Below are 25218 nucleotides of genomic sequence, written 5' to 3' on the forward strand. Positions count from 1 at the left end.
AACAACGACCACAGGACTCAGAGAAGGCTGAACAGAGCACAGGTTACTTACCAGCCCCAGTGCTGGGGTTTATTACTTCCAGATGTTTCTGTACACGTGGGAGTCACTGGTCACGGAAAGGAGGGGGAAAAGCGAAAGCTGTGGCTAAACTCCCCCCTCCTCCCCACACTGGGGTGCAGGGAAGGGATGGGGCAGCATTTTAGACGACAAGAGGCTTCCGTGAGTCACCAGAAAAACCCAAGGGTTGGGTCTGGCACAGGAACAGCTGGATCAACCCCCTTCCTCCACAGGCTGCTCCGAGGAGCCCAAGAATCACAGCTAAAGGGAAAGCAGGAATTCCTACTCCAGGCTTTTCACAAATGCTTTATTTGTAGGCGAGGGAAACAGACACAGAACAAGACAAGACCAGGATGAGGCTGACATGGGACACAGCGTGTGGTTTCCAGAGAACTGACGCGCACACACACACACACACACATTTTCCTTCTGGAAACAGCAGCACGTGGCAAGAGGTCACCCTGCCACACTGGGAAAGCTCAGCCACAACTGGCCAAGCATCCGGCAGCAAAACTTGGAGCAAACAGCCGATCCCATTCCCGCCATGTTGGATGCCACCAAAGGGTGCAGCATCGTGGGACGGATGACACAACCAAGGGATGCAGGTCTGGGCAACACAAAGGGCACTTCCAGGCTGTGAGCAGAGCGCCAGGCTCAGAGACGGGTGGGAGAATGCACTAGGGCCAAGATTTCTTGGAAGTGACAAGCCATAAGCTCAATTTTTTGACCTTGCCTAAAGATCCAGGTCTAGATTTCCAGGAGTGTTGATGACCAGTTCAAACCAGTGAACAGCTGGTTGCCAGGCACCTCCACACAGCCCTTTTCGCGGGCCTTCCTGCTCCCAAAAGAAAAGGCAGTAGTGGAGAAGACGAAAAATGTCAGTGCTAAGGTCACAGAATCAGAATAATTTGGGTACAGAACAACCTTAAAGCCCATCCAGTGCCACCCCCTGCCATGGCAGGGACAACTTCCACTACCCCAGGTTGCTCCAAGCCCCGTCCAACTTGGCCTTGGACACTTCCAGGGATCCAGGGGTAGCCACAGCTTCTCTGGGCAACCTGTGCCAGGGCCTAAATTGTAAAAAACCTTTTTCCTAATACCCAGTCGACCCTCCTGGGGGGATTTTCCAAGGTCTGTGTTGCCCAGCTCCACCTTTTGCAAGTCATCCCAACACTGCTTGCAAATCACAAACACGTGGAAAACAGGGCTGGAATGGGCTTCCTCAGGTTGTCCAGGCCCTTCCCTTGCCAAAAGGGGAAAATTCTGGCTGGACAGTCCCAGGCCTGAGTTTAATTCCTTACTCAGGGGTTGATTTATTCAAAGCAAGAGTTCAAACCTGCTTTGGCAATACAGGAAATAATCTTTTTCCAACAATCCCAATGCTCCAATCATCTGCAAGTCCCTGATGGCTTTGTCCAGTGCACATAATCTGGCAAAACTCATCCTAGGTCTTAGACATTTCTTTCTTTAATTTATTCAATTAAAATGAAGCCTGCAACAAATCAGCATCCTAAAGTACATCTCCTGCTCCTGCCAAGCCTTGGGATCTTCCATTGGGAAAGTTGTCACTGATCCTCAATCTGACAAGTGAAACAAAACCAAGAGAGGTTTCTAAGTAATCCAAAGGCTTTCTTGCAGGAAAAATGCAAAGCTGGAAGTTTTTGGGGGGAATTTCTCTATGTCCCTGTTTCTCGTGAGCCAAAGAGAAGATTCCTTCTCTCTGCAGTTACTTTTACCACAGCCTGTGTATCCTTCACCAAATGCCATTTATCCCAGCCTGCAGCCCCCTGGAAACTGCAGCAGGAGCATTAATATTTCTCAGACAAAAGTACAGTCTCAAAAATGTACATGGCTTGACAGAGCCGAAAGGAATTTCCCTTTCCCCCACCCCCACAGTGGTGCTGCTGTCCCTGGAATCCATTTTTTTAATCCAGTACCACATGAGTCCCTGAACAGCCACCTATCCTGGGCAAGGCAGGGCTGGGGGCTGGGAGCTGGCACGGAGCGACGCACCATTCAATTAAACAGGCTCTTGAAAGATTTATTTTCTTTTCACTCACTCAATGTTAACAACAAAAGAGAATCCCGGGGAGCCCACAGGATTTCAGAAATCATTCCTTTTCCAGTGGTGCTTCTACAGAACACAAAACTGATTTGCTTTCCAAGGAGGGTTCTGTTTGGTTGGGCTTTTTTACAACCTCACAAACCAAAGGGATAACACAAGGAATCACTCCAAGTCAGACTCTCCGAGTTATTTCACCACAGAGGAATGTGACTTCACCACGATCATTCATGAGTATGATCCCGGGAAGTGAGACTCTGGATATACACACTGGATTATTTAATCCCTAACAATCTGAACAAAATAGTTGCCTGGAAAAGAGAATTTTGCCCATTTTGGGGACATGGCTGGGGAAAGAGCTATTTTGCATCTCAGCTACTGAAGATCCATTGAATCCATCAGGAACTAAACCAGCGTGGATGCTACATCAAATTAATGCAGTAATTAACATGGTGACTCACAGAGGGAAGTGCAGAGAGCCAGCAGTTGCTCTTGTAACACCTGAGTGCCGATGGCCAAAGTGCCAGGAGGGCATTCCTCTCTGGAATGAGGCTTTCCTGTCTCTAATCCAGGTGCTTCCCATCCTGATGTGTCAGGGAAGGGACACAGAGCAAGGCCACGGGGCTGCTGTGCCCGGTGAATCAGAGCTAAGTGGATCTCCACCAGGCCCAAGGCCAGGGCTAAACCCTTTGCCCCATCTGCACCACTCAAATGCCAAGAATTCCTGATGGCTCTTGTCATGGGATGCACAGGGCAGCTCCCAAATGACCCCAGAACCCTGCCTTGGCAAAGCAGGGTTAAAATCATCGGACAGCAGCAAGGGATTATGGACACCAGGCAAAAAAGGGGATTTCGGACATCCACCAGCAAAATATTGAGGAAAACTGCTCCAAACTGTGTCTGCTGTTACACTCTAGAGTGACTCTTAGGTGAAAGCAAGCCCACAAACTGTCTGTGGATAACTGAACCCTGAAGAAAAGCTCTATGCACATGGAATTCTGGAAGGCAGGCAGCAAAATGATCTAGGAAGCAACAGTGGAAACAAGGTCCTTCCTCTGATACTGCGGGGAACAGCTGCCTACACCTCTGCATCAACATCAGCAGGACTGACTCCAAGCTCTCCCAGGGTTTTTCCTACAGCCCGTTCCACGTCTCTCCATCCCAAAGGCGCTGATCTGTGCTCAGCTGTGTGTGGCAGCTACAAGAAGGGAAGAACAAACACATTCCAGGGGCAGAAAGCAGCCAAACTGCCTGTTGACCACATTGTCCCTGCTGCTCTTGGGTCTTCCCCATAAATGCAGGTTCAGAGTCCTCTGGCCTGGGATGTGTCTGCAGGAGATGGAGTTATCCAGGCTCTTCTTCCCAGAGAGGACTTGAAATGAGAACTAGAAAAGCTGCATGACTCTGAAATGGAGCTCACGGTCCCCCCCTCACCTTTTTGATTTACAATCCCATCCAACTTTGCCCAGGAAAGTGGCCTCCAGGCTCTTCCCACAGCTTAACCCCAAAGGCTGGTGCCGGTGAGGTGAAACCTGAGCTCCCAATGAAGCCAATTCCTCGTCTGCTTTAGGGGAAAAAAAAGTGTATATATAAAACCCAAACCTAAGGGGCACTTCCAAGATGATTCTACGATTCCACAGAGAAATCCTGAAGCCTTTGGCTGTGCTGCAATGCCCTCAGTGAATCTGGACTGCCAACAGCCCTTCTGCAGTTGGGTCCAAGAAAGTCTGAGAATTGATGGAGATTGGTATGATCGACTGCATGGGATTCCAGGAGGTCTTTCCTTGTGGCAGCAGAGAAGAGGATCCCACTTCCAAGGGCCTGAAGAGCTTTTCATGGTCTTCAGTAGAAGCTGCTTCCCAGCAAGGAAGTCCCTAAGAATTTAGATATTCTGGAGAACTAGTTCTAGGGGAGGAATCTCACATCAACTTCTCACTGCTGCTGGACTGGGAGATGAGAGGATATGGATACATCACAGTGGCCTCTGGTGCAGTTTATTTACAATGGGAATCAGTGCTGGAGAACACCAGGATATTAACAAGCAGGAAACACACTAGGAGGCAAAAAAGAGAGTGGAAGAAAGACCCCGTGTTAGCATCAAGGTATTCTCTGCAAACTCGGCAACAACCTAAATTTAGCTGTAAAGTCCTTTGGTCTTCTCCCTCTCTCCCTATTTACACATCAACCTACACTATATCCTTTCACTGGATTTAAAACATGCAGTCCACAGTCCTGCATTCCTACAGTTTCAACCCCAAGGGACAAGATAAAGACGAAAATAAATGTAGATGTTGTGCAGCAATACCTCTTTAGCATTGCCACTCTAGCATCACACTTTCTGGGGTTTCCAGCTTTTGTAGAGGAATTCTTAGCTAAAAGCGGGAAGACTTTTCAGGACTGCTTAAGAAACAGGCTTATTGTACCACTCACCTGAAATATGATCCTAAAAGAAATCAGCACCTTCTGTGAGGTCTACGCTTCATGGTGCTGTAAGTAAGACTTTGGGAGTTTTTCCTACCAACCATATCAATCACACCCTTCTCTCACTGCCTGGCTGATCACAGAGGCCTGGCTTCCACAGACCATTTTGATAAGAAAACACATGAGATAAGTAAGGAAAGTCTGCAAAGTGAAGCACACAGCTTTACCTGCCTCATCTCACCAGTATTTCCTGGCCAAGGGACTGTGATGCAAGTTGTTTCCACACCACAGGGCCTTGGTTACTTACTAAAATACTATTTAAGCTAAATGTCATAAAATTTGTCATTTTGCCTTCTGGCAGGCTATAAAGAAAGAAATCAGCTTTGCTCCTCCCTTGCAAGGAAGGAGGTTTCATCAGCACATGTAAATACATGAGAAGTTTAAAGGGAACACAAACACCAAATGTATTACTGGCTGTGATTCAGAGCTGTTTGTTTATCTGTGGTTTTTAGCACCATGCTAGAATTCCAACCTCCCACCTCGAGAGCCAAACGGGCAGTGAGAGCAGGACACAGCTCCATGGAGCCTTACCACTGGAATCCACCGATGGGCTCTGTAAACCTATGACGGATCAGGAATGTCGCAACAGCTTCAGCAACCTGAGGGAAGGGAAAAACATCGCTCAGGATTTAAAGGGACACAAAGAGAACAGCAAAGCCAGTCAGTTTTCAAAGCCTGCAGTATTTCCAACAACAGTTCATGTCCTCAGGGTTCTCTTGCTGAATCGAGTTTGCTCCTTTAAAACAAGAGCTCTGTGTAAGACCCTTCCAGCTGTACTCAGACACTGAGCCTGCCATCAAGAAGTGACCAAACTTTTTGTCCAGCCATTTCGGTAATTCTTAAAACAATGTCTAAGTTTAGCAGGGAGAAAAGGTAAATTCAGGATGCAAGACGGTGACTTGGAATGGTTTCGGTTGGGAGGGACATTAGAGCTCATCCAGTTCCACCCCCTGCCATGGGCAGGGACACCTTCCACTAGACCAGGCTGCTCCAAGCCTCACCCAATCTGTTCAATACTGCTTAGAATGTATGAAAAAAGAGTAACAACTTAAGAACTCAGTGTGTTTAGATAAAAATACCTATTTCAGACAGGTAAAGTGAAGCACAGAAAGGCTGAGTTTTAACGCAGCTGTCAGTGCAGAATGAGCTTTAAAACCAGATGTGCTCCCAACCACAGGCTCCACTGGCTGCACCACATTCCAGATTCCATCTGGAAACAAACTCCAGCAATGCCCAGAAGCAGCACTGCTCTGTCAAAGCTGCTTCAGGAACATTTGGTTTCTATTTGGAAAATGTGAGCCACCCAACTCAACAAAACACAGACCAACCCCTAAAGCTGCAGCTTAGTGCAAGGGATAGTGGGGAACTTCATGAGGAAAGGAAGAGAGGAGAAATCCACACTCCACATGGGTAGAATTAGGTACATCACCACGAGCCTGAGAGTTAAATCCATAACCCAGCCCTGTGGCACATAACGTCTTAGCCAGAGCTTTCCAGACAGCTAAAAAATCCAAGCTGCTTGTGAAAGCCAGTTGTTGTGCCAAAAAATGCCCCTGAAGTATGATCTCTGCTCCATGGTAATGAACAGATCCATTTTTGCATTTCAGACCATGGCTTATGTAGCTCCAACCCCACGGTGGGGCTCACCTTGTCTGGAGCATCTTCATGGACTGCGTGGCCACACTGTGGGAGGACCTGCATCTGGAATTTCCCTGTGGATTGAGAGAGTCAGCACATGGATCTCACGTTCTGTACCAACTAATCTCACTAAATGTAGCTGGAAAAGAGGCCCCAGGATGGCAGGAGGTCTCAGCAGACTCTACACCGTACACAACCGCTGGCTCCAAAGAAAACATGGACCAGCTGCTTAATTCACCTTCCTGAGGTGTAACTAGAGCAGGTTCCCAGGAGTTAAAATGAAGCTGAACTTCTCAGAGCTTCTCAATGCAGGCAAGTGTCAGAGTTGGAACTGTTATCAGATTTACCTTAAGGTAACATTTATCCTGCTATCCAATGCTACTTTCCAGTACTGGTTGCTCTGGAAAGCCGGGATGGGGGGGGAAAAACCCAACCCAAAACATGAATGAAGATGCTTAATCTTGGTCTGCTGTCTGCCAGAAACACTGGAAGATGGGACAGTTTTGGATGGTCCCAGGTGCTCTAGCTAGGAACATCAGAAATGTAGCTAGAAAGGGAAAAAATGGATTAGAAGGAAGCCCTCACAGACAATCACTCTCATGCAAGAGAAGTGTGGCAGCTCCACTGCTGGGAGCATCGAACACTAGATTGAACAAAACCCATGGCAACGGCCCTTCAAATTGAACCTTTCCCTCCTCACCTTCCCCACCTCTCCTGGACCACAGTTAGAGAACACTTGGGGATGGACTAATTCTTTAATGCCCATTTGTTAGGATATTGACTGTACCCATAGCAACAAGCTGTCATGCAAAAAGAGCATTACAGTAAGGCTGCAGTAACAATATTAAATATTTACCTTGCATCTGTCCAATGGTCAGATCTTTGTCCAGCCTGTCAACACCTACAATCAAATAAACAAATGTATTGGAGAAAAGCCAGAGAGAACACAACTCTCTGAGCCAGGCTTTACTCCATATTTTAAAGAGACCTTAGCTTGAAAAACAGAAAATAAACACCTCTGACACCCACAACAATGACATTTCACTGCTGCACCTCAAGAAAGTAAAGTGACAGGAAAGAAACACAGCCAAAAAATGCAAGAGCACAGCCCTCCCTACAACTTAAAAGGATATTTACTTGCTGTATTTCCTATTAAGGTACAAAAAGGGCTTACAGCTGTATTTGACTTTCACTTGAAAAGTTCAAATCACTCCACACTATTTTAAGAGACACAGAGAAGCCCAGGTATTCCCTGGAAACACTGTAGCCCAATGCTGACCCTGTCCTCTGAAATACAAGTGGGACATCACTGAAGTGCTCACCAGGACTGGAAGAGACACGTACCAGCTAAAAGCAAAAGCTTTGGAGTCGGACAGCTTAGGAAGAGGTTGGATAAACCCCTGAACCAGCCATCCCAGTACTTTTCTGTTTTGGCCAGTTCGATTCGCCACGTGTATAAATGCTCCTTCTTTGTCTGCAGGGAGGAGAGAGAGCTCTGCATTAGTGATCAGTAAAACAGCAGAAAGAAAACCAACTCAGGGAGCCACTTGGAAATGCATAAGTATATAGATATAAAAAATAAAAAAATACTGGCTCCCTCTGGTGGATTACATACTTCCAGGGATGACCCTCCTTGCTTCTAAGTATCTCTCCAAATCAAAGTACCTGAGTAAGGAACAAGAAAGTCAGCAGGAACTACACCAAGAAGAGAAGAGCCTTCAGGAGAAGACTGAAGGATTCAGGGCAATCAATTTGCTACTTCTTACTGCCACAAATAGCTCACAAATTGTCTGAACATTTCGACTTGGCTCTCATTCAGTTTTCTCTCCCTGGAGTGGCTCCCTTTCATACCAGAATGATTTGGATAACTACAGGTGACTGCTCTTGCAGGGGAAGCTGAAAACACAGTAACGAACTCCCTACCTCTGTGTCATCCTCTTTCTTCCTTTTGTTGACAGAGCCTCCCCCTTCCTCATCCTCATCCTCCTCCTCCTCTTCCTCAATAATTCCCTCTACTATGGCTTTAGGGCATTCAGGACTGGCAGCCCCTTCGCACCTGTGAAAATAAAACCAGAAACTGATTCCCTGACGAAAGAAAAAACTCCAAACCAAAAAACCACCCAGGATTAAACCTAAGGTGTTCAGCAATTTTGCTTGAAGAAATTTTCACTTTCAAGTGCACTTATGCAGCAATAGTATTGTAAAACAGAAAAAATTATTTAAAAATAAACCAAAAGCCACCTACTGTTTGACTTGACCGACCATAGAAACTCTGGCAGATTCGAGATTTCTTATCTGTCCACTTTTTACACTAGGAAAAAAAAATAATCAGAAGACAGACAGAAATATTTACTGAAGAGCTTCAAGAACCAGCAGGCCCAGAAACAGGAGTTAAACTCCTCTACAGCTCAGGATTTCCCCAAACCATTCCCACAGCTCCTGGTCTCACAGTGGCTCACGCTCAACTTATGTGGACCTCCCGTTGTCACTGTAACTGTGAGAAAGAGGGAGAAGTGCTGGTGGGGAAACAGTGAAACAGGGTTAAACCCATGCCAGGGGGCTGGGAGAGGGCCTGTAAACAGCCAAGGTATATAAACTTAGTTTCCTTCTGGAGTCAAGCTACAAAGACAACTGATTCGAGTGACTGAGCCCAAGCCTTACCTCCACTCAATGGCATTCTCAAGTGACTTGAATGTTTTGGGACGACTCCTTAGGAAGTTCTGCATGCTGTTCAAGGCATCCATGGCTGTACCTAAAAGCAAATGACATCATCTACATCAACTTCATGGCATCTGATGAAATTATTGCCACATCCCTCTATACACAACTGGCTGCAACACCCTCAGAGAGAGCTGGAGCTCCCTGGGGATATAATGCTAAGGAAAGTACAGATAGTATTTCTGAGCCAACAGTCACATTGGAAAATTACTATTTGAATAGGTAGGATGTTCAGATATTAAGAGCAGCAAATATTTATCAGCACCAAGCACTACAGCAAAAGCCACAGTCTTCCCCACCAAGAAAGTGTTTCAAAGGAATTAGTTCCATGGTCTAGTTGACAAGGTGGTGTTAGGTTCATAGGTTGGACTCGATGATCTCAGAGGTCTTTTCCAACCTAGCTGATTCTCTGATTCTGTGAAATTAGCAGGAAAAAAGCAAACAGAGAGTCCAGCTGGGAAAACGAAAAGGAAGGGTCACACTGGAAAGATTTTTGTGTGGGTAGGATCTGTTAGTAGAATGGAATTGGTTTAACAATGGGGCAAAACTTTCTGTATTCAGGGATTTGGGGCGAAGAGAAGAGGGGGAAGGCAGAAGCCCACCTGAAGGGCTGAAAGCCTCTGAGGGCACCCACACTCACCTTCCACAACGTCGATCATGCAGAGCCCCAGCAAACTCGGCACCAGGTTGGCGACGGCCGTGTGCACGGCGATGGCCCCCCCCATGCTGTGCCCAATCAACATGATGGGCGGGGGCAGGTCCCCGTACAGCGCTTCCACCACGTTCCCCACGTCTCTGCCAAGGGAGAGCAAACCATGGATGGCACCTCCACCTCCAGGGGAGGACAAGGGACACCCCCGAGACGGGTGTGCAGCTCCAAAGCCTCTTCTAACCCGCAGGCAACAGATAAGTTTATTCTCCTGTCACTGCTTCATCTTAGTACCAATGCAGGAAACCCTGCAAGCCAATGCTTTCCTGATCATCCATGTAATTTCTCTTTTTATTAGCAGAAAATCCTCATTTAAAAGATACAAATTTAAAAGAAATTCAAGCAAACTGGTCTAGTGGAAGGTGTCCTTGCCCATGTGGCTGAAATTTATAGTCCCTTCCCACCCAAATTCTGTGATTCCTTGTAGAAGACATTTTAGGTTGACACTTGCTGGTGGGAATGTTAAATAAAAGGTGAGGAAAAGCTGTCAAATCATCTTGCATGGAAGCACAAACCAAGAAATTAATTGTTCTGAAAAGAAGAAACTGGAATTAGAGAGAGAAAAATAACTGGGCCCTACTGACCATGGCAAAGATGAACAACACTGAGCACGAGCAAAAAGATTGAGACTCTCTATGAACACAGATGCCACAAGGCAAGGGGAAATTTCCCCATCCTTTCCACAGCACACCTACTTTAAACTGAAGCTGTCACTTGACACTTTTCCCAGGACGGGAAAGCTGGCTAGTATGATTCTCAAACCCCAAAACAGCAGCAGAACTAACGACTGAAATCTGCTGAAGAGCAGTTTAAAGACACCCCAGCTGGCTTTCCTGACTACAACCATTCAGAGGAACCTGAGAACTGAGCAGTATTGGAAATAGAAAACAAGTGAAGAAATGAACGGGCTGACCAGCTTATTTGCTCTGCTAGAGAAAATTGCTTGAGGATTTGATTTAAAAGAACAAACATGAAAACCAGTTATAATTTAAGGCTCCTATTTAAAAGATAGTCAGGACTAAGTTTCAAGCTTATTGCTAAGAAGAGGGGAAGGTTTCAAAACAAAAGGAACTTGCTTTCCCCCCAGTGGGAGCAGTGCTGCTCCAGATCTAAAATATTCTAATTATTTAATCCGGCATCTCCTCAGGACAGTTACACATCAGGATCTGACAAGGCATAAGCAGCAGGAATAAGGTATACAATGGAAGTCAGAATACATTTCACACATGGCCTCCCCTCAACAAACCAAGCGGATTTGTCCATGGGAAGGTTACAAAATCCTTCATCATTTAGTTGTAGTCACAGCAAAGAGTCTCTTTGTACTAAATATGGGCAGAACATAATGTACTTAGCAGTGGGTATTTGTTTTTCTTACAGTTTTGTCAAGAGGGGGATGGATTTGCATGCCAAAGCGGGTCATGACAGCTTGAAAAAGCAACTCTATGCTTGAAAATCCTGTGCCTGTGACCCAGACTTTGGGACTGTCACCAGGCCAACGCGGGCCCGCTCTGAACACTCGTTCCAAGAAGAGCCAAACTGGTGATTTCAGGCTAAAATACCCCATGGATGTCTAAGGAAAGCAGTCCACCTCCATTAGGAACTCTTTGGCAAGTGTTACAGCATGCTGCAGGTTTGAAGTGCTCACTGTTTAAAAACTCAGAGTACCTGGAGAACACCACCAGTTCGGAATCTGACTCAGCCGGGAGAGACGTAATTTCAAACTGCCCCAGAATGGAAGATAAAGAAGAGATAACTACCAGGATCACATGAAATTAAACTATCTTCCAGCTCCTTTGAATGAAGGCTGTGTGCCCTCAAGTAGTTTATTGTTCAGCCAAGGAAAGAAAATGGAGCTTTGTGAAAAGGGAAATCAGCGTAAGTTTCCTTACTTCGACATAGTCTCTGCAGACAGATCTTCGGGATTCCTTACTTTCGTTTCTCCTGAAAAAAACCCAACCCAAGTTAAGTTCACTTAAGTTGAAAAACTTCAGGCCCCCTCAGGACTTAGAGCAGTGACTGTACAAAGCTTTAGGCACAGATATGTAGAGCAAGCCTACTGCAATGAACATGAATAATTAAGAAACACAGAATTAACAGGAACACTTGGTACTATGGGTAGGAAACACTGCCCGTAACTGTTCTTAATGGATGTTAAAATGAAAGAACAGCCCTTGTTTCTCATGGCAAAGACCACCTCTAGGTTATGGAAATCTGAATGAGGGCTTGGTGGAAGGAACTAGTCCACCACTGTCTCGCACAAAAGTTGAGGGGGTCTCAGCTTCTGACAGAAGCCAGTCTTCCATCCCTGCTTTCGAATCCAAATTGGGATACCTTAAGGATGTTTCCCTAGTCATCCTGTGAGGAATTCATTGCATCTCCTTTAAAAACTGGGAGTGTGTAACACACTGATTTAACTCGACTTATTTCTTTGACTTACCATGGCCTCGGAGGTCTAAAGCCACAATCCTACACTGGATCCTGTTAATGATTGCAGACTGCAAGGAGAGAGGGAGAGAATATTGTTTGCAAAATGGGATTAGCAACAACAAGAACTCCCTAAAAACCCTTCACGGCCACAGAAGTGGCTGAACCTGGATTGGATGGGGTGTTACAAAGCACAAGCAAAAAGAATCCACAAGACTATCCTTAATGGGCCAAAGCCCCATCCTTGTTAGCACTGTTAACAGGGACAATTATTTCACTGTGCCTAAGACATGACGTGTGTTTCCTGGGATTGTGAATTCAAGCCCTGCAGCACCTCTGAAAACTGGAACGGCAGTGGGATTACAGACACCAAAGGGATTCCCCCGCTCTCCGAGCCCCACACAGTATAGAATTACTCTTGGCTTCATGGCTGACATGGAGGTGAAGCAGCTGCTTTGCAGTACACGTTCAGTTTGCTCTCAAAGAAAGGAATTTTACAGGCTGAAATGTATAAAAATTGATTAGTCCAAAGAGGTCAGGGGAAACAAGTGAGGAATCTTTTTAAGGTAAGGCAGGGCATAATAATTGCAACACAGTTACGGCTCTATTTGTCCCTGACAGATCAATTTAACTACGTTATTTCAGGCATCACAAAGATTAAGTGGCATGTTTTGTTGACAGGAAGACTTCTGTGTTAAGGAATCATTGATTATTTAAATAACAGCCCTGCAGGAGTGGGGGAATTTGCTGAGGGATTCTTAATAGAACCACCTACACAACTGGCAAAAGCTACCCAGACCTCAAAGCTACCCAGTCCTCTTCTTTTGATTTTTCAGCTATTCGATTCTTAAATGACTGGAGCAGTTGCTTTCCCCAAACCAAATGAATCCACAAATTAGTATTTTCCAGCCCCTAAAAACAGCCCAAACCCTTCACCTGCAAGGTGCCCAGGCACCTAAGCAATAACCCCAACCACACAAAGATAATACTGTTATCTTTTATAATACTGTTTTGCAGTGTTTCCCAGAGGTGAATGGATAACTGCCTTCCACACTCAGAGAGCTTCATTTCCACACATTTATTTCTACAGAGCAGCAGCTTTACTTACAGTAAACACAGCCCAGGACAGAGCAGAGTGGCCTCCACCATGTAACAGCAGCAAGACAGGCCCCTCCAACCCACTTTTGTAAATTCGAAAAGTGTATGAACAGTTAAGGACATTTCACAGAGTTACTTCAAGGCAGTTGAATGAATTTTGGAGCTTGCTATACCTAACAGTATTTTATTTCTAGCCTTCTGTACCCAAGGCCTTGTTTCTCTGACCAACAGGAATGTTCAAGCATTACCTGGACAAAAATGTAACTCAACTTAAGCTTCAAGAGTTTTCTCCTGCTGCCCAGGTTTTCTCCCCCCGTAATTCACTCACCTCCCGTCCTTTTCGCTATGGGCACAACAGTGAACTAAGAGAAAACTAGAAATCCATTTGTAAAAAAGATGGATAGTTATTTTTTACACAGGCAGATAATGAGAGGACAAGGGAATGGTTTTAAGCTGGAAGAAGGGAGATTTAGATCAAATGTTTGTAAGAAATTCTTCCCTGGGAGGGTGGGCAGGCCCTGGCACAGGGTGCCCAGAGAAGCTGTGGCTGCCCCTGGATCCCTGACAGTGCCCAAGGCCAGGTTGGATGGGGCTTGGAGCAGCCTGGGACTGTGGAAGGTGTCCCTGCCCATGGCAGGGGGTGGCACTGGATGGGCTTTAAGGTCCCTTCCAACCCAGATGCTCTGGTGACTCCATGATTCATGATGTGCACCTTGTCCACATTTGATGAAGGGCTGTGCACTCCCCCAGGGGTTTAATGTAAAATAGAAAACATAATAGACCTATTTGGATAGGTTGTGCATAGAAGCATGCCAAGTTTAACCAAATCATAGTTGTTTAGGATTTATTCTGTTCCCTTCAGCAGAAGCTTGAGCTCCCATATGAAAGTCTGTGGACAGACTGAACTGTGGAAGCAGCTGAATTCATGATTGGGTTGGTGCCCGCTGCTCTGCCCCAGGGACCTGCTAGAGCTCCAGCACATCCCCTTTGTGTACAAAGCCCAGCTGATGAAGTGACTTGTCTTATGTGTTGGTCACAGTTTCAGGCACTGAACAGAGATCTCACACCTCCCAGTGTGTTTGGAGAGAAATAACTTGAAAGTTTGGTTTTCTTAATGGCATTCCTGATCTTGGAGAGGAAACAGCTGCAGAAAAATCTCTGGCTGACACTGCCAGAAGACACTGGTGGCATCACAGCGTCTGTCTTGGCCAGAAATTTGGAAGTATTTATTCACATCTCTGTGTTTCCGTCGAGGTTTATCTGTTGTACTGCTGCTATTAATCCTGAGCAGACAGTTCACTGATTGCCAGTTAACTAACTGTAGTTAATAAAAATCAGTGAACAGCTTTGGTCCTGACATGGTTTGAATTACGAGAACCTGATGAGTGTTTCCCTGCAAAATATGCTATCAAACTGCTGGAAACAGTTTTTTTTAATTAATGATTACTAAAGAAGCAATTGTCAGGAACTGACCTTGCTAGATACAGTTTAACTATCAGCATAGAAGGGACAGTTCTAGTTACTGACACTGAACCCTGCAAGAGACATAATGGAAGATGAGAAGGAACACATGAAAAAGCTGAAAAACCCCAATAAACTAAAAATGTGCTATCTCTTAGATTATGACAAGTTCAATATGAAAAAAAGGATATATCCTTGCCAGTGTCATTTTCTACCACAACATCCTCCATAGACTCAAAGTACTGGCTCCAAAGCACTGGTGAAAAATCACGCTTTCTTCCAGGGCTGCAAGACAGAAAAAAATTCCATAGGAAAGAGTTATTTTTAAAGTCTTTCACTGAAATTGGCATCCAGGCCTCCTCTCACTGAAGAGAACACGCTGGTGTTACACAACAGCTCAGGACTGGAAGCAAACAATGCATCAGTGAAATTCCCATACAACTACAATATTCAGAATTTTATTGTCAGTGAAGAAATCCTCCCCTTTTTCCCCTCCCTAATTGTTGCTAAATGTAGTGGAAACAGAGAAAAGAGTATTTTCCTCATCAAGTAATTCCAAGGAAGACTGAACAATGGTGATTTAGACTACACAGACCCAAGCCAAGGGAAAATAAACAGAACAATGATACTGTCCCCGTACAACCTCCGAGTTTGCAATGACCCACAGACAAAAGGTGCCCAGCTGACAAACCAATTTATTTTTTGGTTCCTTCAAAAGGTGCAGCTGTGCCCTCTCCTTGTATCCCCATTACTGACAAAAGGCTCTGCAATCAGAATTTTCCTGATGACTCAGTTGATGCAGAATCTGTTTCTCAGGCTGGTATTTACTCAATAAGGCTAAAAGAGTAGTGCTTAATTTTGGAAGTGGCATAATTAGGCTCAATTCGAGCCCAGGATACAGGATGAGTAACAGTGCACCATTTTAACCACCATGTTTTTGCACTTCAACTCTTCTGGGGGAGGCAGGCAGGCAGCACAGAATATTAAAATCAAGCATGGGCGTGAGGGGTGAAAGACCTTCCCAGCAGAAAAATCCCTGCTGAAAAAGCTTCTCCTGAATTCTTGGCTTCCTAAAGAAATAGAAAAGAACAGACAAAGCAGCTTTTCCATTTTGTAGAAACAAAATTTCTGTTTCCCCTGGTGTTTCTAGGATATGAAACATAAACCAGCCAGCCCCTGAATAGACCAAATTCCCTCCTGTGGGTTTCCAGACTTCTTGTCAGATGTCAATTAAATAAACTGAGATGTCACACACCTACATAAATCCAGAAAATATTAATCTCTTTTACCGCCTCAGCTTAATCTCACTCTCTGATCAAGGAAAAAAATATCACATTCCAAGCTTAATTTTTCTCTGGAAGCCATCCCAGCCCTGATCACATGGTCTGTCCATACCAGTTCTGGTTCTTTCTGGAGATGGAGAGAACTGCCCACAGCTTGGATGATTTCCCTTCTCCGGTTTTTGAATAGGTAGGATGTGCAGTTAGCGAAAATAAATTCCACCACCCTTTCAAAATGCAACATTTCAACTGCAGTCAGACTTTTGCACCGCAAGTTACAGCTGGTTTTAGGTTCCACTGCCCTGAGCAATTCCAGGTGATCAGTAAACATTGTCATCTGCCCGGCTACAGCCCTTCCCACATAATCCATAAATCTGGTGAACAGCAGGAACTCCCTGGTAATCCACCCCTGTGTACTACTGTGACACCAGAAATCTGTAAGGGAATTCTCTTACCTACAGGGGAGGCAGAGCATGGGGAAGTGGCTGATTGATTGTGTCATGCATGATGAAGAGTTTTGGCTGTGTGCCAAATGAAGCCATTTTTGTGGAAGCAGGGCTACAGGATGGACAGCCACTGTTACACGGGGGAACACAGCAGCCTCTTGGCTGGTGCAAAGAAATCACCTTTCACCAGACCAGGCTGCTCCAAGCCCCATCCAACCTGGCCTTGGACACTCCAGGGATGAGTATTTTTGTGTCTCCTCCAAATGCCATTTCTGACAGCAGAGATCCAATGCTAAAATTTTCATGCAAGAGGTGGGCAGATGCTAATTCCAGAGCAGATCCATGGAGAGTTTCTCATGAATTGCAAGAGGAATCCATGAAACCACAGCAGAACCCTTCCCTAGGAGCCTGCCACATGGATGTATTTAGCACCATTAGTCAATGCTTCAAATTCAGCTGAACGAGAGTTAATACCTGCAGAGAAAATGTTAGTAGTTGTGTCATACGTGAAGTAGCTGGGAAAAACATACACCAGAACTCCTATGTTTGCAAGGGAACTGGAGCAGAAAGTGAAGAGGAGCTGGGAATTAAAACTATTGTCACCCCTGATGCAAATACGTGTAGGTTGTGATTTAAAACAAAATACTCGTCTCCAAGCAAGGCTGGGAAAACATGAGTGACCTCAGGTTTAACACTGAACCCCCAAAAGGGCAGAAAAAATGTGTCGTTTTCCATGAAATCCCAGGTGACCGCAGAGAGCTGTGCGAAGACATTTCTCCAAAGAAAAGAATAAGTATCTTTGAATTTGAGTTTTTCTAGAGCTGCTTTTTTTAGCAAAACATCAACACACATTCAAAATTAGAAGTGTGCCCAATAAACAGCAGCTGTGGTTTTGCACCTTCCTATGCTGAAGCCGTATTTTGCTGACCAAATATTTAAGCTGACAGAACTAATTACAGCTTTTTAAAGTATCCAGCAAGCCAAAACAGAAATGGATCTGACATAATAACTTTTCTAGAATGATCCCTAAACTCCAAGCCAGCCAGGCAGCATATGAAACTGGAATTACAAAACAAATTCTGGGCACCCTCTGCAGCTGTTTTATCCTATTGTGCAGTTCGTCCTCTTTATCATGTCCTCGATCCCTAGGATGCCCACATGGCTCAGCAAATCTCTCCCCAATTTTTGAAGGGGTTTTCTCTCAGGTTATTTTCCTAAAATGAAAAAAAAAAAAAAATTGCACCAAGCAGAAGGAACCATTTTCAGAAAGTCCTTTTTCTGCTGAGAGCCCCTATTTAAAACTACTAAAGCAAATATAGAACAAGTGCATGAATCAAGAGATTTCATTCTCGCATCATATTTGAACCCAACCAAATCAAACATCATCTACAAGTAAGAACTGTCACGGCTGACAAGTTGTATTTAGAAATTCTAAAAATTGACAAGGACAGTATCTTAAGTTCTGCCTTAGAGATGCTGAATACATAAAATGTTTCTTTATTAAAAGGATTCCAAGGGAAAAAAATGGATTAAAAAAGAAAAAATTAGTTGGAATTGCCATGATCAAATGACACAGATCTGATCCAATCAAGCCCTTCTAGATAATTAAAAGATCTTCAGAGATTGTACGTGATTTTTACTCGCACACTGGAAAGGAACGGCAAACTGACTTATATTTTTAAATCCCATCCAGGTGCTTAACTCTGAATGAGCCACTAGCAAAAAACTAAAGGCAAAAAACAAGACAGGAAATGCAGAAGCTGCTACAGCTGCTGAGATCTGCTGCCGTGGGTCTGGGGCCTTTTGCTCCACCAGTGACTTTACACACTCTATTATTTGATTTCCCCACAGAACACAAAATCAGGCCATAAAACCTGATTTTGTTTCCATTTCAGTCGAGCAATTCGAAGGAATCACTTGCAACATGCAGGCAATTCCCAACAGAGCCTTGGCCATGAGCGCTCCTTAAAGAAATGGACACTGAATTCCTCTCCGTGGCTGTTTCACGTATTGCTCGAGCTGAAGAGAAGCTCCAGCTTCCTTTGGAAAGAGCCTTTTGGAACTGTCATTTCATTGGACAATTCTGTTGGAGAGCACTTAAGTCCAGGGCGGAGAGGACTGTGCTAGCAAAGCAGGAATCAATGCCATGTGTTATGAAATACAATGAAATTCTAAGCACACATCCCATGCTCCCACAAAACCCAGTCCAAGCTACGTCGCAGGAGCCATGCTGGATATCGGGGAGAATTCCTTCCCCAGAAGGGCTGTCCAGCCCTGGCACAGCTGCCCAGGGCAGCGGTGAGTCCCCATCCCTGGAGGGATTTAAAGCCGTGTGGATGCGGCACTTGGGGACAGGGGTCAGCGGTGGCCTTGGCAGTGCTGGGGGATGGTTGGACTCCATGATCTTAGAGGGCTTTTCCAACCTGAACAATTCCATGATTCAATTTGCTTCGGCCCGTTTGACTTCTCAAATGAGATTCCCCCATAGAGAGACATAAGAAAGTGATTGTACTGAAAAATAGCAAAAAAAGAATAAACTTTAAAGAAGAAGCTAGAAACAAGTCTATTTTCACATATCTAAATGCAGCAACAGGTGCCTTTTTTTACGAACTACTAAAACATATTAACCTTTTAATGGCATAGTACCGAAAAATTTAAGACTTTATTTCAGTTAAGTCCTCAGTAAATTGTATTTTTCTGTAGCAATGTCACATGCTTGACCCTCTACTTCTCAAGATCTCCTTTCAGCCACACCACAGTCACATTAAGATGACCTGCATGGTGGAAAAAAAAGGGAATAAAAAGAAAGTGCCCAGCACACCAGTCAGAGGATTTAGCCATGGAAAAATCAGGTTGCTAGCACTCATGGATATTAAGTTTAAATCCATTTTAACACCCTGGCTTCCAATTCAAGAAATTGAAAGCGCAGAAATAAATCACATTTATAAATGCGAGATGCTTAATGCAGCAAATAAACGTTTTCCTAAGTTTAGTTATTTTTGTTCCCTGTAAAAGTTTGAATTTTGAAGGACTATTTCAGTGCAGCCCTGTACATCTGCCAGCACTGTAAAATCACACTGGGTTCTCCCTGTACAACTAATCCCATTCTCTTTTGGTGGAATTCCCTTTGGGTGGAATCTTGCACTTGTTTGTACTGAACTGAACCTTGATAAACTCAGCTTAAGCTAAACTTTCTATCCCACTTCCTCTTGTTTCCTTTTCACAGAAGCCCCAAGCCCCTCCAGATGAGGCCATTCCACGGTGGACGTGCAGCACCTCCCACAACAGGAACATCACCTGTAAAGGGATTTACTGGGTGGCAGAGTGGTAAATCAAAACTACAGCTGTGCCGTGTAACCACAACATGATTATGAACTACTCCCCACTGCTTCCAAGGGAAGAATTCCAGGGGAATTCTTGATCCTTAACTGTGACACTGGATTTTGTATCAGTGCTCTCTGAAAGCATTTGAAAAAGAAAAAACAGGTTTATAAAATGGCAGAAAATAAACTTTTCTTCATAATCATTTCCCTAACAGCATTTAAAACCCCTCCAATGCATGGAAAGAGAGGAAGAATTATATAAATTAATACATGTTACACCCCTAGACACTAGTCCAACTTCTCCCACAGCTTCCAAAACGTGCTCTCAACCCCTGCTTAAAAGACTTAAGAGTATCCCAGATTTAAGCAGGGATTAAAGTCATTTGGCAGAGCTCACCTACTTCACATGGGTGCCTGCGGCTGAGAAGTCCGGTTTCACAGCATCATGGAATATTCTGAGTTGGAAAGGGACCCACCACAAGGATGATCAAAGTCCAACTCCAGCTTAGGAATTCAACTCCTGAGAATTTCCGTACACCTCTCCCCCAGCCAACCTCTGAGGTACCACCCAGACATCGTGCTTGACCCTTCCTCCAAAAACTGATGGCAAAAGAACTGGGAGAAAAGGGCTGGAGAGTTGATCCCAGCACCTGCCACCTTCCCCCAGCCCTAAGGATACTCTGGGCAGTGACACCTTTACCCGATGCGGCTGGAGAAGCCTGATCCAGATGTCACTCTCCTGGATCACTGGGAAGCAGGATCAACCCTCCCTCCAGATCCCCAGTAATGGCCATTCCCTCCGTTCGGATCCACCAGTACGAGCCCCCTCTCTCCAGACTCCCCAATGACCATTCCCTCCGTCCAGATCCCCCGATCATGGCCATTCCCTCCCTCCGGACCCCCGATCATGACCATTCCCTCCGTCCAGACCCCGGAATCACGTGCCTCCCTTCCTTGTAGATCCCCCCAATAAAGACCACCCGTCCCTCCAGACCCCAATACGAGCCCTTCTCCCTCCAGAGCCTCCTCTCCGTTGTAACCTCTCTCCCCAAACTCCCCCCCCGATCCCCGCATCCGCCCTGCCCTTCCCCCGCCTACCCCATGCGCATCTTGGATCCGGACTGGCCGCCGCCGCCGGGCAACGGGGGCCGCGGCGGGAGGCGGCCCAGATGCAGCTGCTTTTCCAGGGCCGACATGACAGCGAGGGACACACCGGGAATACCGGGAACACCGGGACCCCCGAACCACCCCCGCCGCCCCGCCCCGCGCCGCCGGAAGCGGCCTCCCCCAGCAGCGCCGCCACGCGGCACCGAGCACACCCGTCCAGGGCACCATGGGAAACGTAGTCCGCGCCCGGCCGTGCCCGCGGGGCGCGGGGCATGCCGGGAGCCCCAGTGCCGCTCCGTGGCGGCGGTTGCCGGGCGGGAGGCGCGGGCGGGATGCGGCGGAGGGGAGGTGCGGGGAGCGATGGAGCGGCGGCGGGGGCGCTGGGGGAACGCACGGCGGGTAGAACAGTGCTGGGGTGGGACGGGCAGCGGCGGGTGCTCGGGGTGGTGCGGGCCGCTGACGCCGCCTGTCCCCGCAGGTCCTGGCGACCCCGCCGCCGCTACCAGCCTCCCGCCGCTCGTCCAGGGCCCGCCGCGCTGCTTCCTGCGCTGCACCGTGTCCCGCGTGCTGTGGGCGGCCCCGCAGCCGCCCGCCGTGGTGCGCCTGCGGTGGTGGGGGAGACCTCCGGCGGCACCGTGTTCCAGCCCGCCTCCCGGCCCGGGCGCCCCGCCGGGGAGAACCCAGCGCCCGCTTCGCCATGCGCGTGCGGGCCCCCGGCAGCTCGCCCCGCCTACCTGGCAGGTAGAATGATGTTCGCCCTGTGGGAGACCGCCAAAGCCCGCGGAGTTTATTAGAGAGTAGTGTAGGACGCAGCGGACATGGTCTTAAACTGTGCCAGGGGAGGTTCAGGTTGGGCACCAGCAGGAATTTCTTCACGGAAAGGGTGGTCACGCATTGAAATGGGCTGCCCAGGGGGTTACCCTGTAGCAGTGGTAAGCTATTTCCCTTTGTCTTGTCATAAGCGTTCCTTTAATGGTAATCCTGTACTTATTTATCATAATTTATTACCAGCAGTAATGTCTGTATTGACCCTTCTTTACCTGCTGCCTTGTTACTGAAATTTCCTTGTACAACACAACGTTAACCTCTGACATCTCTCTCATTTTAGCCAAAAAGTGTGAGCTGTGACCATGAGACTGACCTGAAGATGTTCCTGATTTTTGCAGATATGGGTGTCCTCGTCCTGGAGGTTCTGACCAAACTTGACCACCTCCCCCTTGGCAGAGCACAGATCACTAAACTGTCCCAGCTCTCTCCCAGCCATCCCATCAAAGGGTCTTTCGCTGTGGTGTCACCGACATCAGATAAACTCGGAGAGCTGCAGGTAGTCTCGATGTCTTTGCTTGTTATTGTAAATTATGTGCTGTGGCACTGGTGTAATCAGGTGCAGGCTCAAGCTGTACCTGGCACACTGCAGGCCTGCTCTCTGTCCAAGGCATTACTGAGCTAAGGTAACAAATGAAAAAAACAAATACTGGTGGTGTTGACTTTATTTTGTTTAGAGGGATGTGGGGTAGTTGAGCTTGATGAGGAAAATATGGTCATTTCTACACTGAGAGTGAGTATTAACAGTGGATTTAAAAGTGGATATTTGGTTCTAACACTTCACTGGACTGGAATAATAGAAGATTTTTGATACCTGGAATTAAGGAAGTTCTGTCTTGCAGCCTTGGCTCTGGAAAATTGATGATGAAAGATAGTTGTGTGGGATATGACAACATGGAATGAGAAACAAGTAGTTGTAAATATGTGACATAGCTGCATAATATAAATATTACTTTATGTAGAAAAGCAACAGTTTCCCATAGCACAACAAGTGAAGTTGCATGCAGTATTTACTGCAATTAATTAAGAAAAGAACAAAGTGATATTTTCACGTCTTCTCTTTCAGGTCTCACTGGTTCTAGAACCTCTGCCAGAACTGTATGACACCAGCAGCTCTGTGCCAACCACAGAGGGAAGTTTAGATGCTGCTGCAGCTCGGGGAAGCAGCAAGTCCCAGCTTCCTGCTCCATCCCAGCAGCCCAGGCACACACAGGTGACTGTTGCTGACCAAGAGTCTGTTGACAACAGCAAAGCCACAAGTCCCAGGTACATTTTTTCCCCATGACAAAATTGTGGTTTATTTTGCAGTTCACACAAACTTTTAAAGTAATGGCTGTACGCTTGTGAGTTTTGGAATGCTTGATGTTTTCAAACATACATTTCATATGAAATCCAGAAGGTTGAGGGTTTCTGAGGTGACAGGGACAATTTCTTGTCTGATAGAAATTTGCATCTTACACTGACTTAGTTCAAGTCATGCAAGTTCACACAAGAGGTGCCTCAAATCATGCAATCACAGAGTAATTTGGGTTGGAAGGCATCTTAAGGTTTATCTCATCTCAGCCCTGCTGCCAGAACACCTTCCACTAGCCCAGGCTGCTCCAAGCCCCATCCAGCCTGGCCTTGGACATTTCCAGGGGTCCAGGGGCAGCCCCAGCTTCTCTGGGTAACCTATGCCAGAGTCTCACCACACTCCAGCAAAGAACTTTCTCCTGATATCTAACCTAAACCTACCCTCTGGCAGTGGGAATCCATCCTCCCTTGTCCTGCCACAACATGCTGTTGTACAAAAGATCTTTTAAAAAGCTTTTTTAAAAAAATCTCTTACTTGCGGCTTGGGTTGGTCTCTCCAATGGTCTAAGTGGCAGGTGAGGAATCATTAAAATAACATATCCTGAAGGGAGAATTTGCAGAGTTGTGAATCCCTTTACCCACCCACTTGAGTTGTTACTGAAATAATGTTTCATTTTTCACTAGAGGAAAGGACCATTTGCTCTACCAAGAGAACTCAGAAAACAGAAAGGACACCTTTTCTGTTTCTCATCACCGTGTGATTCTACCAGATGAATGTTTGAAAATGAATCCTTCAAATCAGCCCCTGTCATTTCCCACCAGCACCGATCCTGAAGCGCCTCCCAGAAGGAGCACACGGATGCTCTCCGTGCACAACTCGGCTACAAAAGACCTGCTGTCAGGTTTGTGTGCAACTGGCTTCATCTTTTAGATTGCACTACAAACAAGTCTTGATGGTATTTTGTGTGCCTGTGTGGAGATGAGATTTTCTGAAGGGAAGGAGACTTCACACCCTCTTGCTGCATTATACCAAAAAGGCCTTTACTTAGAAACCTCTGCTGCCTGGGCTGGATTGAAATAAGCATTGGTGTAGGGCACATTTCCATATGTGCTTTCTTTTGAGTTTCGTATTTACAGGAAAGACCAAAAATTAGACATCCTAAAGTGGTGAACTACTCTCCCCTAAATTAGTCCTGCTTCTGTATCCTAATAATGTCCTTCCAATACCTGACTCGGTGTGAGCAGACAAATTCCTTGTACAGCTGCATGGGAGACTGATGGAGGATCACTCTCTCTCGCTCCCAGCTGAGCTGTTTTCTGGTGTATAAAACATATTTAATCCCCAGTGCATCAAGATCTCTTTTTAACAGCAGAAAACAGAATTTTCTTGACTGTAGCTGACACATTTATTGTGTCTATACATTGCTCTTAAATTGCATTTGAATGCTGAAATGTAATCCTTCTGCTTATTTCCCAGCTCTCCTGGATCAAGGCAGTAAACTCCGTGATGCCATGGTTGTTTCTGCAATGAAGTCCAGCCCAGACATGGAGATTGAACTGAATAAAATGTCTCATTTTATAGAGAGAGACAATTTTAAAGCAGCAACGAAGTGAGTTTGGATTGGGGGAAGTGAGATTCAAGCTCCAAACCATCAATTTTGAGGCTTTATCTGGAAAACTGTATATACTGAGATTTATAGGATGTGTTTTAGGATAAATTTAAGGTGAAACTGGTACATCATTCAAATGGGAAGTTACTTTCTACCTGTGAATAAATGCCTAAATTTTGTGAATTCGTTTTCATTTTCATGTACTAAGCCTTGATTTAAATAACTGATTTTAATTTAGTTTCTTAGTATATTTGTATTTAGTGCAAAGTTATTTGACGAGGAAATACTAGATGTTGGTAGGGAATAAGAGTAGTGCAAGGAAGTGCAAGTGAAATGGCACTGCATCTCAAAGAACAGCTTTTCAAGTAAGTGTAAGTAATTGATGACCTAAATGCATGGTTTTTTATTAGGAGAAAAGAAACTTAAATTTCTTCTGGAAGATACGGTTTTCTTCTGGAAAAATACGAATATTGCCTGTTGTTCTGCGATAACCAGAAAGTAATGTCGCTGTCTTTGACAGTCAGTGATGCTGTTCCAAACTCACTTTCATTTATTTCTGCTCAAACTATTAATATTTGTGTAAAAGTAGATTATTTCCGACTTCCCAGAAAAAATGATAGACCAATTAATGGATTAGTCTTGAGCGTGCCTTAATGTCTTTATTTTCCCTTTTACTGCTGTCTGTG

General features: G+C 45.7%; 2 protein-coding genes across 3 annotated transcripts in view; one reads left to right on the forward strand and one right to left on the reverse strand.

The window, feature by feature from the left end:
• Nucleotides 1–348: 348 nt before the first annotated feature.
• On the reverse strand, nt 349–20953 carry PPME1 (protein phosphatase methylesterase 1). Of its 2 annotated transcripts, none has more exons than XM_010413284.4 (14): nt 20796–20953; nt 14840–14933; nt 13198–13290; nt 12103–12160; nt 11555–11606; nt 9597–9751; nt 8900–8990; nt 8484–8549; nt 8162–8294; nt 7583–7712; nt 7095–7139; nt 6248–6312; nt 5132–5199; nt 349–4172 (listed from the first exon to the last, which is right to left on the reverse strand). In XM_010413284.4, the coding sequence occupies exons 1-14, from the start codon at nt 20891–20893 to the stop codon at nt 4154–4156; spliced, it is 1167 nt and encodes a 388-aa protein (XP_010411586.3). In that variant the 5' UTR covers nt 20894–20953; the 3' UTR covers nt 349–4153. The 2 variants fall into 2 exon arrangements, with proteins under 2 accessions (XP_010411586.3, XP_010411585.2); XM_010413283.4 differs by lacking the exon at nt 20796–20953 and adding an exon at nt 20095–20510.
• A 113-nt stretch (nt 20954–21066) lies between these two features.
• C2CD3 (C2 domain containing 3 centriole elongation regulator) overlaps nt 21067–25218 on the forward strand; it is a 38700-nt gene continuing 34548 nt past the window's right edge. The window contains 7 exon segments of the mRNA XM_039554784.1: nt 21067–21152; nt 21283–21420; nt 21423–21545; nt 21971–22128; nt 22696–22895; nt 23607–23824; nt 24400–24532. Of these exon segments, the coding sequence (XP_039410718.1) occupies nt 21077–21152; nt 21283–21420; nt 21423–21545; nt 21971–22128; nt 22696–22895; nt 23607–23824; nt 24400–24532 (1046 nt within the window). The 5' untranslated portion in view covers nt 21067–21076.

This window comes from Corvus cornix, chromosome 1, assembly GCF_000738735.6.
Source record: "Corvus cornix cornix isolate S_Up_H32 chromosome 1, ASM73873v5, whole genome shotgun sequence".
In the NCBI taxonomy this organism is placed as follows: domain Eukaryota; kingdom Metazoa; phylum Chordata; class Aves; order Passeriformes; family Corvidae; genus Corvus; species Corvus cornix.

What these genes read in the sequence shown, in the direction of transcription:
- PPME1 (XM_010413284.4), bottom strand. Translation starts at nt 20,893, where the DNA reads ATGTCGGCCCTGGAAAAGCAGCTGCATCTGGGCCGCCTCCCGCCGCGG. An exon ending in ATGGTCGGTCAAGTCAAACA is followed by an intron (nt 8,295 to 8,483) that starts GTAGGTGGCTTT and finishes TTATTTTCACAG; the next exon opens with GTGCGAAGGGGCTGCCAGTC. An exon ending in GACCATTGGACAGATGCAAG is followed by an intron (nt 6,313 to 7,094) that starts GTAAATATTTAA and finishes CTCAATCCACAG; the next exon opens with GGAAATTCCAGATGCAGGTC.